At 54.1% G+C, this 18244-nt stretch overlaps 2 protein-coding genes across 3 annotated transcripts in view; one reads left to right on the forward strand and one right to left on the reverse strand.

The window, feature by feature from the left end:
* Nucleotides 1–6905: 6905 nt before the first annotated feature.
* On the forward strand, nt 6906–11716 carry FUZ (fuzzy planar cell polarity protein). The gene is made up of 11 exons (XM_002917828.4): nt 6906–7222; nt 7478–7599; nt 7873–7957; nt 8072–8140; nt 8344–8448; nt 9224–9421; nt 9550–9645; nt 9977–10083; nt 10159–10223; nt 10304–10378; nt 11233–11716. The coding sequence occupies exons 1-11, from the start codon at nt 7112–7114 to the stop codon at nt 11457–11459; spliced, it is 1260 nt and encodes a 419-aa protein (XP_002917874.1). The 5' UTR covers nt 6906–7111; the 3' UTR covers nt 11460–11716.
* AP2A1 (adaptor related protein complex 2 subunit alpha 1) overlaps nt 11495–18244 on the reverse strand; it is a 30483-nt gene continuing 23733 nt past the window's right edge. The window contains exons 9-24 of one of the 2 annotated variants that reach the window (XM_034672869.1): nt 17781–17949; nt 17512–17649; nt 17065–17247; nt 16482–16579; nt 16008–16239; nt 15733–15900; nt 15487–15650; nt 15099–15164; nt 14701–14757; nt 14511–14593; nt 14303–14392; nt 12989–13112; nt 12779–12895; nt 12619–12688; nt 12258–12392; nt 11495–11935 (exon numbers count right to left, since the gene is read on the reverse strand). In XM_034672869.1, the coding sequence (XP_034528760.1) occupies nt 11858–11935; nt 12258–12392; nt 12619–12688; nt 12779–12895; nt 12989–13112; nt 14303–14392; nt 14511–14593; nt 14701–14757; nt 15099–15164; nt 15487–15650; nt 15733–15900; nt 16008–16239; nt 16482–16579; nt 17065–17247; nt 17512–17649; nt 17781–17949 (1972 nt within the window). In that variant the 3' untranslated portion in view covers nt 11495–11857. The remainder of the gene's footprint in view (nt 11936–12257; nt 12393–12618; nt 12689–12778; nt 12896–12988; nt 13113–14302; nt 14393–14510; nt 14594–14700; nt 14758–15098; nt 15165–15486; nt 15651–15732; nt 15901–16007; nt 16240–16481; nt 16580–17064; nt 17248–17511; nt 17650–17780; nt 17950–18244) is intronic. The other variant, XM_034672870.1, reaches the window with a different exon arrangement.

Below are 18244 nucleotides of genomic sequence, written 5' to 3' on the forward strand. Positions count from 1 at the left end.
CAGGGGAGCCTAATGCGGGGCTTGATCCCAGGACCCTAGGATCATGACCTGAGCGGATGACAGATGCTTAACAACTGAGCCACCCAGTGGCCCCTAGAAATATATATATTTTTTAATGGTAAGGAGGATCTTCCCCCACACAAAACAATTTAAAATGGCAAATAAATATCAGAAAACTGCTTATCTGCCCCAATTAAAAAGCATTTTACCTTTGTCATGTTAATGAATATTGGAAAGAATAATGTCCATGAGGGCGGGAGAGGTTAGGCTTAGACATAGTCTAGAGGGGGTGTGAATCAGCGCAACTTGCCCCAGTGCATTTTGGCATCGTACTTCAAGATAAAAGGGTGCCTTCCTCTTGCATATAGTTGTATCACCATTTTGTCACATTTACCTTACCCATCCCTTTTTGCTTTTATTTTCTTTTCCGAAGCCTTTTAAAGCAGAGCCCCAACATCCTATCATCTTACTTCTACATCGCTGGCAGACCTCTCTAAAAAGTTAGGCATTTTCACACATGGCCACCATGCCATTATCACCCCTAACAAAATTATTTCTTGGTGTCATCTAACACTAAATCCACAATCAAATTTCCCCAATTCTCTCAAAATGGCTTTTTTCAATTGTTTTATTTGCATCAGAATCCAAAGACCAAACACATTTAGACATTGTATCTCTTAAGTTTCTTTTTTCCTTTTTCTTTTCTTTTTTTTTTTTTTTTTTTTNTTTATTTATTTATTTGACAGAGAGAGCGAGACAGCACAAGCAGAGGGAGCAGTAGAAGGAGGGGGGAAGAAAGCCCGCCCCGCCAAGCAGGCAGCTCCATGCAGGGCTGGATCCCAGGACCCTGGGATCGTGACCTGAGCCAAGGCAGACGCTTAACCATCTCAGCCACCCAGGCGTCCCTTAAGTTTCTTTTAATCTAAAGGAGCTCCCATCTTTTTTATGCCAGTGTAATTCAATTTTAATAGAATTATAATGAAGGGCCGCTTAGGTGGCTCAGTTGGTTAAGCATCTGCCTTCAGCTCAAATCAAGATCCCAGGGTCCTTGGATTGATGCATCAGGCTCCCTGTTCAGCGGGGAGCCTGCTTCTCCCTCTGCTGCTCCCCCCTACTTGTGCTTTCTTGCTCTCTCTGTCAAATAAATAAATAAAATCCTTTAAAAAAATAAAACAATAAGGAAGATTAAATTGGAAAAAGGAAAAATGATCAACAGGTAAGAAGCTTAAAATGCTTCCTAAAATTAAAATCTGCCCTGTTTGTTTTTTTTTTTAAGATTTTATTTTTATTTATTCGACAGAGACAGCCAGTGAGAGAGGGAACACAAGCAGGGGGAGTGGAAGAGGAAGAAGCAGGCTCCTAGCAGAGGAGCCTGATGTGGGGCTCGATCCCAGAACGCTGGGATCACGCCCTGAGCCGAAGGCAGACGCTTAACGACTGCGCCACCCAGGTCCCCAAGTATTGACTGATTTTTTTAAAAGATTTCATTTATTTATTTGAGAGAGAGAGCGCACACAGAAGTGGGGAGAGAGGGGCGAAAGGAGAGGGGGAAACAGACTCCCCGCTGAGCAAGGAGCCCTACCAGGGCTGGATCCTAGGACCCTGGGATCATGACCTGAGCCAAAGACAGACACTTAACTGACTCAGCCACCCAGGCACCCCTAACTGAGCTTTAATACATTTCCGTTAATGTATTACAAATGGTAAAAATGAACAATTGGATATTTTAGCCTGGACTGCAGCTTCTGGCAGTATGATGGATTAGGTGTTACAATATTGTTTTTGCAACATTGGTGGTTTCTTAAAAGGTAGACCTCGTGGGATTCCTGGGTGGCTCACTTGGTTAAGCGTTTACCTTTGGCTCAGGTCATGATCCCGGAGTCTTGGGATCAAGTCCTGCATTGGGCTCCCCGCTCAGCGGGGAGTGTACTTCTCCCTCTGCCTCTGACTGCCACTCTCCCTGCTTGTGCTCTCTTTCTCTCTAATAAATAAATAGACAAATACATCTTTAAAAAAAAGATTTTATTTATTTATTTGAGACAGAGAGAGCACGAGTAGGTGGAGGAGCAGAGGGAGAAGCAGACTTCTGGCTGAGCAGGGAGCCCAGTGCAGGACTCGAGCCCACCTCAGCCGAAGGCAGATGCTTAGACTGAAACACCCAGGCACCTGCAACGGTTTTTAAAAAAGATTTATGTATTTATTTGAGAAAGAGAGAAACAAGTATGGGTGAAAGGGCAGAGGGAACAAATCTCAACCAGATTCCCCACGGAGCTTGGAGTCGGACAGGAGCTCCATCCCACGACCCTGAGATTATGACCTGAGTCGAAACCAAGAGTAGGATACTTACCAGACTGAACCACCCAGGCGCCACAAGGAGAAGCAACATTTTAAGAGTTTATTGCTGTATATTTTCTAGAATTGATGAGGGAAAAAAACAAACAAACTGGGGCACCTGGCTGGCCTGGTCTGTAGAACATGCAACTCTTGATCTCAGGGTTGTGAGTTTGAGCCCCACATTGTGCAGAGATTACTTAAAAAAAAATAGTGTGAACAAAGTAAAACATGAATCCTTGGATCCCAGAAGCACAGAATATATAATTACATTTAAAAAACTGCTCACTTTCCGGGGCGCCTGGGTGGCACAGTGGTTAGGCGTCTGCCTTCGGCTCAGGGCGTGATCCCGGTGTTATGGGATCGAGCCCCACATCAGGCTCCTCTGCTATAAGTCTGCTTCTTCCTCTCCCNCTCCCCCTGCTTGTGTTCCCTCTCTCGCTGGCTGTCTCTATCTCTGTCGAATAAATAAATAAAATCTTTAAAAAAAAAAAACTGCTCACTTTGACTCATTGTAGTGAAAGAGAAGCCTGAAAAGTACCCAGATTAGAACAGACCTCCACAAAGAAATTATATGTAGAATGAGAGCCAACTTCTTAACAGCAAAAATAGAAACTAGAAAAAGGTGGTGTATGTTAAGACTTGGAAAAAATTACTTATCACTCCTGGGTGGCTCAATCAGTTAAGCGTCCAAATCTTGATTTTGGCCTGCGTTGTGATCTCAGGGTCGTGAGATTGAGTTCCAGTTGGGCTCGGTGCTGAGTGAGGAGCCTGCCTGACATTCTCTCTCTCTCTCCTTCTGCCCTTCCCCTCATGTTCTCTCTCTCTCTCAAAAAAAAAAAAAATTAACTATCACCCCAGAACTGAATGATAATGAAGCTGGGGTAAAACATTCCAGGTAATAAAAACAGAATTTAACTCCAAGAAACTTTCTAAAGGATGTGATATTATGAGATAGTAAGAAATATATATTTGCTCCTTGTCCCACTTCCTGGCCCAGGTTCCTAAAACCTTTGTAATTTCCTGAGGGTTAAGGGTGGTAGGAGCATTTTTTATTTTAATATATATGGCGTCGGTCTCCTATTGGTTCCTCACACAAGAACTTCTAACATCATTGGGATCTCTGGAGTGAAAAGAGTGTCTTTTGGTATGCTGATGAAATGACTGTGGCTGGGGCCCCCTTGATAGCTTCAGAATGGGACTGGTCACCAAAAGCACCAAGGCATGCTTCAAGGGTTGGAACCACCCCCCCTCCACCCCGCCCAGACCTCTGGGGAGAGAAGTGCCTGGGATTGAGTTAACCAACAACCTTCAATGATTTAATCAATCATGCCTACCTAATGAAATCTACATTAAAAACCCCTAAAAGACATGGGTTCAGAGCACCTCTGGGTTGGTGAATGCATCCACATGCTGGGGGAATAATGTACCCCAATCTCCATAGAGACACAAGCTCTTCTACAGAGGACCCTTCTGGACCTCCCTCTAGGTACCTCTTCAACTGGCTGTTCGTTTTTATCCTTTACAATAGATTTTATAAGAAACCAGTAATACTGGGGTGCCTGGGTGGCTCAGTCAAACATCCGATTCTTTTTATTTTTTTTGAGATTTTTATTTATTTATTTATTTGACAGAGAGAGACAGCCAGCAAAAGAGGGAACACAAGCAGGGGGAGTGGGAGAGGGAGAAGCAGGCTCCTAGCAGAGAAGCCTGATGTGGGGCTCGAACCCAGAACGCTGGGATCATGCCCTGAGCTGAAGGCAGACGCTTACGGACTGTGCCACCCAGGCGCCCCATAAACATCCAATTCTTGATCTCAGCTCAGTTCTTGATCTCAGGATTGTGAGTTCAAGCCCCACATTGGACTCCATGTCCAGCATGGGGCTTACTTAAAAAAAATAAAATAAAATAAACCAGTAATACTAAGTGTTGCCCTGGGCTCTGTGAGCCATTATAGCAAATTATCAAATCTGAGGAGGTGGAACCCCCAACTTGTAGCAAACTTAGAAGTATGGGTATCCTGAGGACCCATTACTTGTGATTGGTGTTTGAAGTGGGGCAGACTCGTGGGACTGAGCCCTTGACCTTCCAGATCTATGCTGACTCCAGGTGGTTAGTGTCAGAATTGAATTGGCTTGTAAGTTTTCTGTTGGTGTCCACAGAAAACTGGAGAACCGCTTGGTGTGGAAACCCCACACATTTGGTGTCAGAAGTGTTGTGAGGAGAGAACCAGTTTTCCAGGAGGATGTACTTCAGGAAGGAGGCAAATTTAAAATTATCTTGAAAGGATGGTCTGAGAGGCAAGAAGGAAACAGGAGGGCAAATGAAACATAAACACTTATGTAGTTACAACACTCCCTGCATAAAATAAGAAATATATTCAATGAAGGCATAAAAAAGTCACAACTACAATGCTGACAACACTTAGTTGGTTAGTCTGGATGGAGTTTAACAGAAGTAAGCTGCTATATGTTCTTTGTAGTATTTGAGAGAGCATTTAAGATCTTCTTTAACTTTTTGCTAAATTAAATGTGTATGGTAAAATTTCAAGGGTAACCAATAATAATAAAAGAGAGTTAGGGTGTATACAGTTGAAACCAGAAGAGATGCAGAAAAATGGATTGAGGAAATGAACAAATAATCAAGGAAAAGATAAGAAAGGAGGAAAAAGCATTAAAAGGAAGGACGATAAGAAATATAAAAATAAGGTGGTAGAAATAAATCCAAATATATCAGTAGTCATAATAAATATAAATGGACTAAAGAAAAATTCATAGAACTACAGAAATAAATTGATACTTTACTTCATTTCATTTATTTATTTTAGAGAGAGAGCACACACGAGAGAGCAGGGGTTGGGGTAGAGGCAGAGGGAGAGAGAATCCCAAACAGGGTCCATGCTGAACCCAGAGCCCGACGTGGAACTTGATCCCACGACCCTGAGATCATGACCTGAGCTGAAATCAGGAGTCAGATGCCCAACCGACTGAGCCACCCAGGCGCTCCTAACTCATTTTTTAAAAAGTAATCTCTACACCCATCGTGGGGCTCAAACTCATGACTCAAGAGTTTGTACATTCCTCAGACTGAGCCAGCCAGGTGTCTCCGTACTCATTTACTATTTTACGTACATTTCTTCCTCTAAAAGTCTGATTCAGTTTAGTGTGCAGATAAATATTCTAATATTATCAGCTATTAGAAATCAAATCTAGAGAGGCCCCTGGATTGCTCAGTAGGTTAAGTGTTGTCTGACTCTTGATTTTGGCTCAGGTCATGATCTCAGGTTTGAGAGATCTAGCCCCTTATTGGGATCTGGGCTCAGCAGGGAGTCTGCTGGAGATTCTTTCCCTCTGTCCCCCTGCTTGTGCTGTTTCTCTAAAATAAATAAATAAATCTTAAAAAAGAAAGAAAGAAAGATCAAATCTAGAATGCAGGCAAAACACTTCTGAAAGGAAATAAATGTGTTTTAACATTACTATTTATTTCAGAAATACATCTGGATGAATGAAGGCCACCATTCTCACAAAACAGAAAAGTTCTGGGTCGCCTGGGTGGCACAGTGGTTAAGCGTCTGCCTTCAGCTCAGGGCATGATCCCGGCGTTATGGGATCGAGTCCCACATCAGGCTCCTCTGCTATGAGCCTGCTTCTTCCTCTCCCACTCCCCCTGCTTGTGTTCCCTCTCTCGTTGGCTATCTCTGTCAAATAAATAAATAAAATCTTAAAAAAAAAAACCAGAAAAGTTCTAGCTGATTAAATTCATAACTAAATGAAGTTTTACTTTATCAGTTTAAACACATAGAGGAAGGAAACTAATGTATGTCAATACAGGATTGGCTAAATTGATTTTGTTACATCCATAATGTTGATTATAAAAAGACATTTTTTGGAAAACGACACGTATTTATTTGGTCTAATGAGAGAAAGTTTGAACGCAACATTAGCACAGTGATCATATTTGTCAAAATGTGTGGACGTACTGTGTTTAACTGTCAACTTTTTATTTCGGGAAAGGGCTTGGGAAGGAGTATTTTCACGTTCGGCATGCTGCACTAACATGTATAAATTTATTACAAAATAATCTTATTTTTATGATTCTGGAACATAAAGGATTTCATCTTTCTTTTTCTCATAACAAAAACAACCATCTCATTTGGTGGTTACTAGGCAACGTCGGCCGGACCAAACCATCCGCGAGGATGAAGGGGGAGATGGTATTTCTCTCGGTTTTGCTCCAGATTCGTCATGCGGCCATCTTTGAGTGGGGCACTGCTCTTTGCAGCCTTAAACTGGAAATTAGACGGACTGTGGTTGCTAAGCAACGCCTCGGCACCGCACCATCTTTGAGTGGGACACGGGTGTTTACCCATTGAGAATGTAAAACATCCTAAGCACCTACGTTATACTTGCTAGACAACCCCTTGGCGTGCTCACTACCTTCAAGCCGGGCTCTTCATTCTCGTCTTTAAATAAATGGAATCAAACCATTTGGGAGAAACTACGAAGCTTTACAAGTACGATGGGTGCCATCTTTGTTAGGGGCACTTGACTTCCGGCTGAGGCGGAACCTAATGGGGCTTGGGGGAGGTGCTGGAATAGAGACTGTGAGTGGGTTTGAGTTGGATGAAGAAGGCGGGAAATCTGCTTCTCTTCCAATCAGCTCCCCATCTCGCCCTCTGGCGGCTACGGACGGCCGACCGGCAGCCCGACTTAGTGTGACTCCGGGCATGCTCCAAAGGGGTCACTGACAGCCCCCACGAGGGGACTGGAGGGGATTCCAGATGGGCGAGGAGGGGACAGAGGGCACCGTATATCTGCTTTGCCTTGCGGCCTCCAGCGGAGTCCCCTTGTTCTGCAGAAGCAGCCGCGGCGGCGCCCCCGCCCGCCAACAGGTGGGGGCCCTGGATCCCTGAATCTTCAAAATAGAAGGGGGCTAGGCACTTGGACTCTGGGTCGTCAAGGGGGTAGGGTCTGGAGAACTTTCGGAGTTTAGAGGGCCAAGGGTGCAATGACTGAAATAATCCTGGTTCCCAGAAGAGGAGGGGCCAGGGGATGTAGCAAGAGGAGGGGGCTGGGGCCCTGGACACTTGGGTCCCAAGGTGGAGGGGATTGGGGGCTCCTGTCTAATGTCCCCAACTTTTCCCCAGCTCCCGTTCTCTGTCATCGGTTCCCTCAATGGAGTACACATGTTTGGGCAGAATCTCGAGGTGCAGCTGAGCTCTGCAAGGACGGAGGACACCACCGTGGTGTGGAAAAGCTTCCATGACAGGTCTCCAAGCTGTAGCTTTTGGGGCAGGGCCACGGCCTGGGTGATGGCCCCTGATGAAGATGACCCTGAGGCCTACCAGCTCTCCAAGGACAGCTGTTTACTTGCCTGTGGAATCTTCAACAAGCCAGTTACCCTTTCTGATCCCTGAGTTTCTCTGTACCAGAAGCCTGTTTTGCTGGCTGGCAACCGGGATCAAGGGCAGACTCTACGCCCCTCATGGCCCTGTTTCCCTGGACTGGACTCATTCTTCCTTCTCACCTTCCTTTCTCACAGCATCACCCTCATTGTTCTGTCATCTGAGGAGGGCACCTCGGAGCTGAAGCTGGAGAGACTACTCCAGATGGTGTTTGGGGCCATGGTGAGACTCCCCAGCCTTCTTCCCCAAACCCAGAAATCTGAGCTCTCAGCATCCTCCTCTCTCACACCAGGAGTCCAGATTCCCAGACCCTGCTCTCTTATTTGGTTCTTCTAGGTTCTTGTTGTAGGACTCGAAGAACTGACCAATATCCGCAATGTAGAGAGATTGAAGAAGGAGTTGAGGGTGAGGCTACAGGACGTGAAACTGGAAGTTAAGATCCCAGGTCACTGATATTCAGAAACTACAGTTCCCAGCAGCCCCTGGGGCAGCCTGGTTGACTGACCTTAGAGACAGGCCCAGCAGGGCTAGTTTTCTGAAGGGGAGGCAGCAGATCTGGGGCCCGCCTGGGTCCTAAGCTCCTCACTACTCCCTCCTCCCTCTGCTAGGCCAGTTACCACCTCATTGACAGTTTCCTGGGGGACTCTGAGCTCATCGGGGACCTGACCCAGTGTGTGGACTGCGTGGTTCCTCCAGAGGGGTCTCTCCTGCAGGTACTGAGGATGTGTTGGGAACCCTTAAACCTGTCACTGGCTCTGGCTCTGTCCTCATCCTCTTACCCTGGATTGTGGGCTCAACCTTTTCTCGTCCTTTGGGCTTCCATTCCAACCCCCACTTGGCCCCAGAAGGGTCTTTCTACACCGAGAACTGACCCCACCCTTCCCCAGCTCACAGCCTTCCCATGGCTTCCATCACCCCCAGGACAAGCTCCCATCCCCCCAGCCTGGTGTTCGAGGACCTGTGCCACCAACGTGCTCACCCTGACCTCTGCTAACGCCACCATCCACGTTTACCCGGCTGCCTCAGGGGTCCCCCGGACCCCAACAACTTCCCAACTTCCTTGCTTGGCACATGCTGTTCCTTTTGCCGGTTAATTTCCATCTATCCTACCTTAAATACCGCTCTTGTTGATGCCCCGGGCATGGCCGCCTCCCATGACGTGACTAGGGGCAGGCGACTTGACCTCTCCGAGCTGGACTAGGTGTTTGATTGCCCCTACTTGGCACATAGTAGGATTCAATAAACTGCAGCTGCGGCTGTTTTGATTATTAGCTTAAGTAACATGGGTTAGGCTAGGGAGCAGCCACCCTGCCGGTTTAACTTTACAGTGTGACTTGGGGATGATACCTGCGTGTGAAGGAGAAGGCCCAGGGAGAATGAGGCACGTGGGCACGCCACTCAGCAAGCTTTGAATTGTATGCCTGTTTCTTCGCACTCCTCGTTCACCGGGGAAGTCATTGCCGCCCCTGCTCATGTCTCCCGACTCAGGAAGCCCTCTCTGGGTTCGCCGAAGCGGCGGGCACGGCCTTTGGCAGCCTGGTCGTATCGGGCCGGGTGGTGGCAGCAACAGAGAGCTGGTGGCGGCTGGGGACGCCGGAGGCCGTGCTGCTCCCCTGGCTGGTGGGGTCCCTGCCTCCTCAGGCCGCTCGCGACTACCCGGTGTACCTGCCGCACGGGAGTCCCACGGTAAGTTGGGGGGTCGGGGCTCCAGGGACAGGCGGGGGCGAAGGGACCTAGAGGCCGGGACGCGAGGAGGCGGGGCTCGAGTGGGAAGGGGCGGAGCTCCGGCCAGCCCCTGGTGCGCCCCGCTTCAGGTCCCGCACCGGCTTCTGACCCTGACGCTGCTGCCGGGCTTGGAGCTGTGTCTGCTCTGCGGGCCGCGACCTCCCCTCAGCCAGCTGGATCCACAGGTGAATCCGGCGAATGTCCCCGCTTTTCCCTTATAACACCCTCCGCCCGCCGGCCCCGGCCCTTCTCCCACCACCTTGCCCTGCCCGCGTTCTCTACTCTGGGCCCGCCCTTCGTCAGCCCCGCCCCTCCAACAGGCCCCGCCCCCCGTGGACTGCGTTCCAATCACCTTCCAGCCAGCCCGGTCCCTCCATCGCTCTCATCCCATCCTTCCAGGCTTCACCCTTTCCTTGGTTCCCTCTGTCCCCCGCCCCCGTGGGCCCCGCCTCTCCTCCCTGGCCACGCCCCTTCCCCGGTACCCTCCCCTGACCTCACCGACCGGCCTCGCCTCAGCTTTTGGACCGCTGGTGGCAGCCAGTGCTAGAACCGCTGCGGGCCTGCGTGCCGCTGGGACCCCGAGCGCTGCCCGCTGGCTTCCCTCTGCACATGGACATCCTCGGGTAGGGCTTCGACGGGGGTGTAGGTTGGGGGTCCTCATGCCCTTTGCCCTGGCCATGACACCCCCTTTCTCACAGGCTGCTGCTTCTCCACCTGGAACTGAAACGTTGTCTCTTCACGGTGGAGCCCTCTGGGGATCAAGGTGACAGAGGAAGGCGAGGCCGGGAGGGGCTTGGGCCCAGGAGGGGCCCTCTGTCACCCTGTCTCTCTTCCCCTCTCCAGAGCCTTCTCCTGAGCAGCGTCGGCGCCTCCTGCGCTCCTTCTACACCCTGGCCACCGCCACGCACTTCCCACCAGGTCAGAGGCAGATAGTGTGACCCCTTGGCACACGCCAGGACACTGAGTCTCAGATCATACAAGGGAGGACAGGGCATCCACACTGATGGGGAGGAGCAGGGAGGTCGCAGCCTAGAGACCACAGAATCTACTAGGCAGTCCGTCCGAACAGTTAACACTGAGACTTACACATATAATGACTCACTTCACTCACTTCATCCTCATAGGTGAGGGTTAGCTCCTGTTACATCATCATTCTGATACTACAGATGAAGAAACTGAGGCTCAGTTAATAAGCAGCAGAGAGCCATGATTCACACATAGGCAGCCTGGTTCCCATATCCACACTCCACTGTACTGCTCCAAGTACAGACTTTGCCACAGTCTTTGCCCCTCGGGGTGGGGGGTGTTCCACAGAGCCTAGATTAGGAAGGAAAAGTCATCTTAGAGCCCATGAGGCCCTAGGGAGACAAAGGAAGGGGCAGAGTACTGGCCCCTCCTAGCTGACTCCACAGCCCTCACGTGCTGCCCTGTGTAGAGTGGGGAGGGGTTGGGGAGGGTTCCAAGGGCTGTGCCTGGAGTCCAAGTGCCTGGTACCTGGTCAGCATAGCTGCATGTCTGTGATCTGTATTGCTAAGCAGACTGTCCAGGGCTGCACATATCATCCCCAGGAGAGGGAGGGCTGGAGGCTGGCTGGGAAGAAGGGGGAGAAGGTCCATGTCCTTCTTCAGGCAACTGACAGCCAGCTGGAGCCACAAGGGCCTGGCCCATCAGGAGTCAGACTTAGGCCCGGAATGTGGCGTTGCTCCTGCAGGTTCGCAGTCTAGTTGTCTGGGCCCCACTGGTCACCTTGGCCATTCCTGTCCTTCCTCCAGAGCCGGGGTCACCAGAGGAGAAAGTGGAGGATGCGGCCCAGAGGACCCAGGTGCCAAGAGCCTGCTACCTGGTGTCTGGGCCTGAGGAGCCAGGCACAGGATGGCGGCTGGTGGCTCTGCAGTCGGGGCCACGGCGGTTGCTGCTGCTGCTGTCTGCCCAGAGTCCCATCCATGCGATGCGGGGCTTGGCCACCCACACTCTGCATGCCCTCACCCCACTCCTCTGACCCCCCGGCGTGAGCCATTCACACACACACAGCTATTAGCGTCTTTCTGTTTATTCGCTCACAATAATACACAGCCCCTGGACAGGGAGGGGGCAGGAGGGGCTACGATGGGGTGGGGGGGGAGGGGAGGAGGTGCCCACTTCCCTGGCCCCTCTCCCCTCTGTGCTTAAGGGGGAAAGGGAGGGAGGGGGCTCCCCCTTACCCCCCAGAATGTAAACAGCAGCAGATGAACAAAAATAAAAATACAAAAGGCCGGAGGAAGGTTCCAGGCATTCCCCCCACCCCTGGGGTCTTCCCTGTCACCAGTGGAGGTCCCCTCGCTGCCCCATCCACCAAAGCTGCCTCAGTCCTAGGGGCTGCCCGGCGCCGGCCACATCCCCGGGGGCAGAGTCCAGGGCTCAGAACTGCTGGGCCAGCAGCTCACACAGGTGACGGGAGACGGGTTCCTTGCTGGTGCGCAGGGTCAGCCGGTACATCTGGGTGGGGGACATGGCGGCGCGGACTCAGGGAGGAGGCAGAGGGGACAGAGAGCCCAGGGGGAGGAGGATACAAGGGAGATAAGAAAAAGGACAAAGGGATCAGAAAGGTGATGGAAGGGACAGGAGGCAGGTTAAAAGCAACACAGGAGGGAAAGGGTGAAGGACAAAAGTGAGACCCAGGAGGGTGGAAAGGATGTGTCGAGAAGACAGTAGATAGAGAACACAGGGACACAGAGCAGAGGGGCGGGATTTAAAAAGAACACAGCGAGGCAGGGGGTAACGTGTCAGTGTCAGGGGCACCTCCCAGACCACCACTCACCTGAGCCTGGGCGTTGGGCTCCAGCCGGAGCAGACAGCCCACCTGCAGGGCTTTAGTCTGGATGATTCCAGCCCCCACAAAGTTCTCAGGGTTGGGGTCCACATTGTCCAGGAGAGCAGAGCCAAACCCCAGGAGCTGGGGAAGAAGGGTAGCCATCAGAGGGTGCCAAATCTGGGAGCCACCAGGCAGCAGCAAACCAGTTTCTCCAAAGCCCTTGTGAGTGGGAACTAGCCCCATTTTACAGATGGGGAAACAGAGGCATGGAAAAATGGGCACGGCTCCCCAAACTCCAGTTAGGGAGAGGCAGGGCTGGGCTGTGGGTCCAGGGGCCCCTCTCTGGTCTCACTCAGTGGTCACTCACTTTTGCCTTAGTGACTTCCGCATCCATGGGGTGGTTGGCTTTGAAGATTTTCTGTGCCTCCTGTTGGGGGCTAGGGGCGGGGAAAGGTTCGGGTCAGGTGCTTGGAACGCCCCCCCCCGCCCCTCAGCGCAGCTGCGGCTCCGCCCCCTCCGCTGCTCACAGGCTCAGCTGCTTCCAACGCTGGAAGAAGTCTTGAGCCGCCATCTCTGTCGGCTGGAAGAACTTGTTGATGGTCACCGGGAGCTTCAGGGTGAGGGACTGGGGGGCACCCCCGTACCTGGCAGGGCGGGGAGGGGGCAAGGAGGCTCCATCAGACCCCGGCCCCCATCCCGGAGACCGTGGCCGCTTGGCAGGGCCCCGCCCGACTCACCGGAAGCGCACGGACAAGAGCGGGGGCGTCAGGAAGTCCCGCAGACACTCGATGTTGAGCACCTGCTGCACCTGCGCCCCGCCGTCCACCTGCGCGGCCACGCGCTTGGTCTGCACCGCCAGCTGTGCCGGCCGGGCGTCAAGGAAGCCAGAAAGAGGCGGCGGCCCCCCGCGGTCCTGGCCACGAACTCCTGATGGTTCCGAACCCCAGCCTGCAGGCCTCCGCGGGGCCGGGCCTGCCATCCAGGGCGCATCATCCTACCTACGCAGGGCCAAACTCCAAAGCCCTTCCTCAGTGAGACCTCTGGCCACCCCCTGGGTGCCTACTCTGGCCTTCCACGATGGGCTCAGGGACCTCCATTATGGCACATGTCACACCGTACTAGGGCAGAAGCCCTTCCGGGGCTGGGATGGCTGACTCGTTTGCGTCCCGGATCTTACCACCTCGGGGTCTCCGGGCAAGCTACTTTACCTCTTAGCCTCAGCTGCAAAATGGACACAGAGTCCTCAGCATTCAGTGAAATAATCCAGTACGAGTACTTGTCCGTGTGTCTGGCACACAGTAGGGGCCCCAAAATGGCAGCAGCATTATCACATCTGCCTTCAAGTTGGCAAGGATGGGGTCGTGGGCATGTCTCACCCCTGCCCCCCACCCATGCCCAGCACAGAGCTGAGCCTCCCTGGGGGCTCTGGAGATGTTGACGACGGCTGAATGAAGCAAAGGACTGAAATGAAAAGGTCTTCAGAGCTTTGGGGCCTCACCCCTGTCATTTTATGGGCGTGAAAACCGCTATCAGAGAAAGGAGAGAGGACTGACACCTTCCTTTATGCCAGCCGCCCTTCCAGAGTTTTCCAAACACAGTGACCTTCAGAACAACGCTATGAGAAGGAAGAGGGTCTACACTTCAGACCGGGGATAGGAAGGCTCAGAGAGGCCAAGTGACTGTCTCAGATCACACAGAAGGCCCTGCTCAGCATCCAGACCCCCAGGCCCGGCTCTTGAATGCAGGAGGCACTGGAATCGTGGGTGTGGAGCCGAGTGGAGGACAAAGTCAGGACATGGAAGAGGCCTGACAGGGACAAACTGAGACATACCTATCCCATCACTTCACTGTCCTCAGGCTGTCCTGGGGAGAAGAGGCCCACCCCTGTCTCACAGACTACACTACACCTCAAACCAGTAACCATATGCTCAGGCTCTCAAGAAGACTGAACAGGGTTCTGGCCCCGGGTCTATCTGCTTCCCAGTGGCCAGGAAGGCAGATCGAGAGGGTCAGGGCCCGGGTGAGGGGGTTGGGCCAGGCCGGAAGGATATGAGTCTGGAGGTCTCCAGGGTGGACGACAGTGGGCGAGAAGTTCTGGAACTGCACAGACGTCTTATTGCCATAGAAGAGATACATGCGGCCTGCAGAGGGTGGGGAGGGGCAGGGCTCCATCTCACTTCCTTCAACCACCTCTCCAGATGCCACCCAAACCCAGGTGTCCCCGAAACCCCATCCCATACCGCCCCCCTCCGGACGCACCCAAGTTCTGCCGGAACTCCGACTTGACTCCAATCTGCAACAGTTGGTTCTCAAACAGGACCCCATTGTTCTTGCACACGAACCTGGGTGGGGGCGGGGGGGAGCTCAGGATGCCAGGGGTGCCTGTCTAGGCCCCGCTCAGTGCTCCCCACCTGTCCCCATTCCCTCCCTGATCTTTCCCATGACTCACTTATTCAGCAGCTCATCGGCTTCTGGGATGGGCGGCCCGATGTCCTCAGGACCTGGGCTGCAGGTGCGGAAAGCAGTGAGATGGGAAGAGGTTGGGGGGCTAGAGAAGACCCAAGCTAAAGGTGGGAGACAGTCACCCCTCAAAGGACACAATCCCAAAATCCACATACCCAGATTCCCCCAAAGAACTCCAGAATCAGACTGGCAATTGCCTCTAATGGGAAACAGGACCCTGGTGTGTACCGCTACCCCTGCCCCATGTCAGAGGACCCCAACTTTCAACCCCCCTCCAAATCCTTGCCTCTGCAGCTCATCAGGAACCCCTTCATAAGAGCCTGAAGTCCCCTAGCCCTCCCTGGGGACAAAGATCTGCCCCCCAACCCTGAGGCCACCCCTTACTCAGCAGCTGGAGCTGGGTCAGCCAGCAAAGCCATGGGGCTCTCAGGGGCAGGCGGCTCCAGCTCGCTGGGCCATCCAATCCCAGAGTAGATAAGAGAAGACAGGCGTGGCAGGCAGCCAATCCCAGAGAGGCAGCAGAGGGTGGGGGGGAGAGAAAGAGGGAGGAGGGAAAGAGAGAAGGAAGAGCAGGCTGAGACATGGTGATGGGGGAAGGACGACACAGGGTGGCTAGGGTCAGCCAAGAGTCCAGAATGGCCAGAGGGAGAGAGGAGGCAGGGGGAAGTGGCAGCCACGGCGACAGAGGCACAGGGACAGGGAGGGGGGAGGGAGGGGGGGCTGTGAGGGGGCAGACAGAAAAGGGGCAGCCCAGGGTCCGAGCCGGCGGTACCTGAGGAAGGCCTCCTCGGGGGTGGGCCCCAGGCTGGGCTGGGCAGCTGGGCCGTCGGAGAAGACGTCCACCAGGAGGTTTCCTGCACCAGAGGTCGCTGGGGGTGCGGCTGGGGGAGGGGCTGCCCGCAGCCCCAGGAGGTCGGCGGAGGGTGAGGGCGTTGACTGCAGGGAGATACAGGAGGAGGTGAGAAGGGGCAGCGCCCGGCGGCCCCCCAGCCCCGATGGCCCAGCCCCTGGGACTCACCACAGTGCTAGGGGTGGGCTCCACGCCCCCGTTGATGTCATTGCTGCTGGGGTCCCTCCGGCCATCATCTAGGGCGCTGCCGGCCCCAGGCCCCTTCTTGCGTTTCAGCTTGGCCAGGATGGACGACTCTCGCTCCGGGAAGGGCGGCATCTCCTCCAGCACCGTGGCCTGTGGGGTCGGAGGGCGAGAGTGGGTTGGGGACAGCTCGGTGGCAGAGGTGAGGGCGGCTAAGGTGCAGGGGTGCAGGAGGGGCACGTGGGGGCCGCGGCACTGACCAGGACATCCGTGCTGGCCACCGAGCTGAGTGTGAGGTACTCGACGGCGCGCTGCTGCAGCTCCACATCAGCATTGCGCAGCTGGGAGCCGGCCCGCAGCACGCCCTGGATGGTTGCCTTGGTCTCCGGGAAGAGGTTGATGAACTTGATGTAGGTGGACAGCAGCAGGGCCCGGGTGGCCACGCTGCACAGGTGGAACTTGGAGTGCAGCAGAGAGAACTGCACCGGGGGGCTGGGGAGGGCAGAGGGGCATCAGCACATAGTTCCCTGCCTCCTCCCGGAGACCCCCAGGAGTGCCGCCCCCCGCAGAGGCCACCCAGGGCAGTGGCCATTGCAACGCTCTGTCCCAGAGGCTCCTGGGAGCTGAGCTCCCTTGCAACCACCAGATGGCTGTGTGAGGGGCCGAGAAGATCCCCGGGGGCCCCATGACCACTGGCCCCAGACCCCTCAGAAGTGTGGTGTTTACCGCCTCACCTGGAGCGGGGGTCCCCAGCAATCAGATTCCCAAACTCCCCGAGGATGTAGCCGCCGACTTTTACCATGTTCTCATGGCAGGCGGGGGCCTGCAGCGCCTAAAGGCAGGACAGGGCAGGTGAGGACCACAGGGAGCGGAGTGCCCTGACTTAGGATTGCTCAGGGGTGCCAGGCGCAGGGCTAAGCCCATGACACCCATTAACCTGTGGAACTCTCACGAAGCTATGATGTGGGTGGGATAGTAGGTGGGGAAACTGAGGAACGGACCGGTTAAGTGACTGGTCACTGCTCACACAGGTGGTAAAATCAGGTGGCACCAGGCCCCCTTTCCTGGGGCTGAAGGAGTAGGAAACCACCAGAATCTGCGAATTGGTGACTATGCACTGGGTGGCCCACACCTACACCCGCTGACCCTCCACTGGCCTGTGAGGACCTGGCCCCCAGGTCCCTTGGTGGCCCAGGGAGGCGAAGGCACTGCTCTGAGGAGGGAGCAGGACAGTGACCACGGCGGGCTGGCCCCACACCCCAGCTGTCCTTGTTCTGCCTCACTGTCCCACTGTGGGGGTGAAGTGGGGGTGCTGACCTCAAAGACGGTCTTGGCAGCGTAGCCCTGGACGTCATCGCGGTTGGTGACGATCTGCAGCACACGGTACCACACCTCCTCACTCACGTAGTCGCCGGCAATGCGGATGAGGTTGAGGATGGTGTCCACGTACCAGCTGTAGTCCACTGCATACTTCTCGGCCAGGATGGCCACCTTCAGGACCTGCCAGACAGGGAGGGAGGACACATGGGAGCGTGTGCACACGCATATGCACCCGGGGACAAAGTATGGAATAACCAGATCCGGCTCACCACTATCCCCATCTGGAGACTCCAGGAGTCCCGACCCTCACCCCCCTCTTCCTCCCTCAGGCCCAGGAGTCCAGACCCCCAGCCTCTCCTCCCTTGGACCCAGGGATCCGGGCCTCCAGGCCCCCTCCTCCCTCAGACCCAGGAGTCCAGGTGCTCAGCTCCTCCCAGAACTTACAATCTCTTCACGGATGGCATAGTCTGCCGTCTCCAGGTACCGAAGCATTTCTGACACAATCTGCTTGGCGTTGCTCCGGTCACACATGGCATAGAGGAGGTCAGCCGCCCGCTGTCGCACACTGACGTCCCGCTCCGTCTGAGGGAGGAGAGCAGGTACGGTATGTTCTAGGCTCTGCAATGGCCTCTGAGGCCTGCGCCTCTCTGAGGGAGCAGAGACACAGACCAGCGTACAGGGCCTGGCCTGGGACAGGCTCTGACGTGGCGTACCTTGAGGGCGTTGATGACAGTGTCGATGTGGGTCTTGACCGCCTCGTGGGAGAACTCGGAGCTGGCCAGCGTGCACATGCTCTCCAGGGCAAGGTAGCGCAGGTTGGTCTCCCGGTGCTGCAGGAACTGGCCCAGCTGGTTACAGGCCCGCACCAGGAGGTTGGGCTCACTGCCGGCAAGAAGCAAAGATGGCGGGGGGGGGGGGGGGGGGCGTGGAGGACTTGGGCCCAGCTGACCCAACCCACAGCACCCTCAGGACCTGGGTCTTAACTCTTGCCCTCTATCTCCTTCATGACCACTCCTGGCAACCCAGACATCTGGGCCGTTGGGCCCAAATGAAGAGTTGGGAATTCTGCTTTTTCCAGGAGGGGTCCAGCACCACTCTGGGGAGGTAACAGTTCACAGCTTCATCGTCCTCCTACCTAGAAGTCATGATTCCCAGCCCCATTCTCCTAGGACACAGG

This window comes from Ailuropoda melanoleuca, chromosome 12 (assembly GCF_002007445.2).
Source record: "Ailuropoda melanoleuca isolate Jingjing chromosome 12, ASM200744v2, whole genome shotgun sequence".
Classification (NCBI taxonomy): domain Eukaryota; kingdom Metazoa; phylum Chordata; class Mammalia; order Carnivora; family Ursidae; genus Ailuropoda; species Ailuropoda melanoleuca.

What these genes read in the sequence shown, in the direction of transcription:
- FUZ (XM_002917828.4), top strand. Translation starts at nt 7,112, where the DNA reads ATGGGCGAGGAGGGGACAGAGGGCACCGTATATCTGCTTTGCCTTGCG. An exon ending in GATTGAAGAAGGAGTTGAGG is followed by an intron (nt 8,141 to 8,343) that starts GTGAGGCTACAG and finishes TCCCTCTGCTAG; the next exon opens with GCCAGTTACCACCTCATTGA. An exon ending in TCAGCCAGCTGGATCCACAG is followed by an intron (nt 9,646 to 9,976) that starts GTGAATCCGGCG and finishes GCCTCGCCTCAG; the next exon opens with CTTTTGGACCGCTGGTGGCA.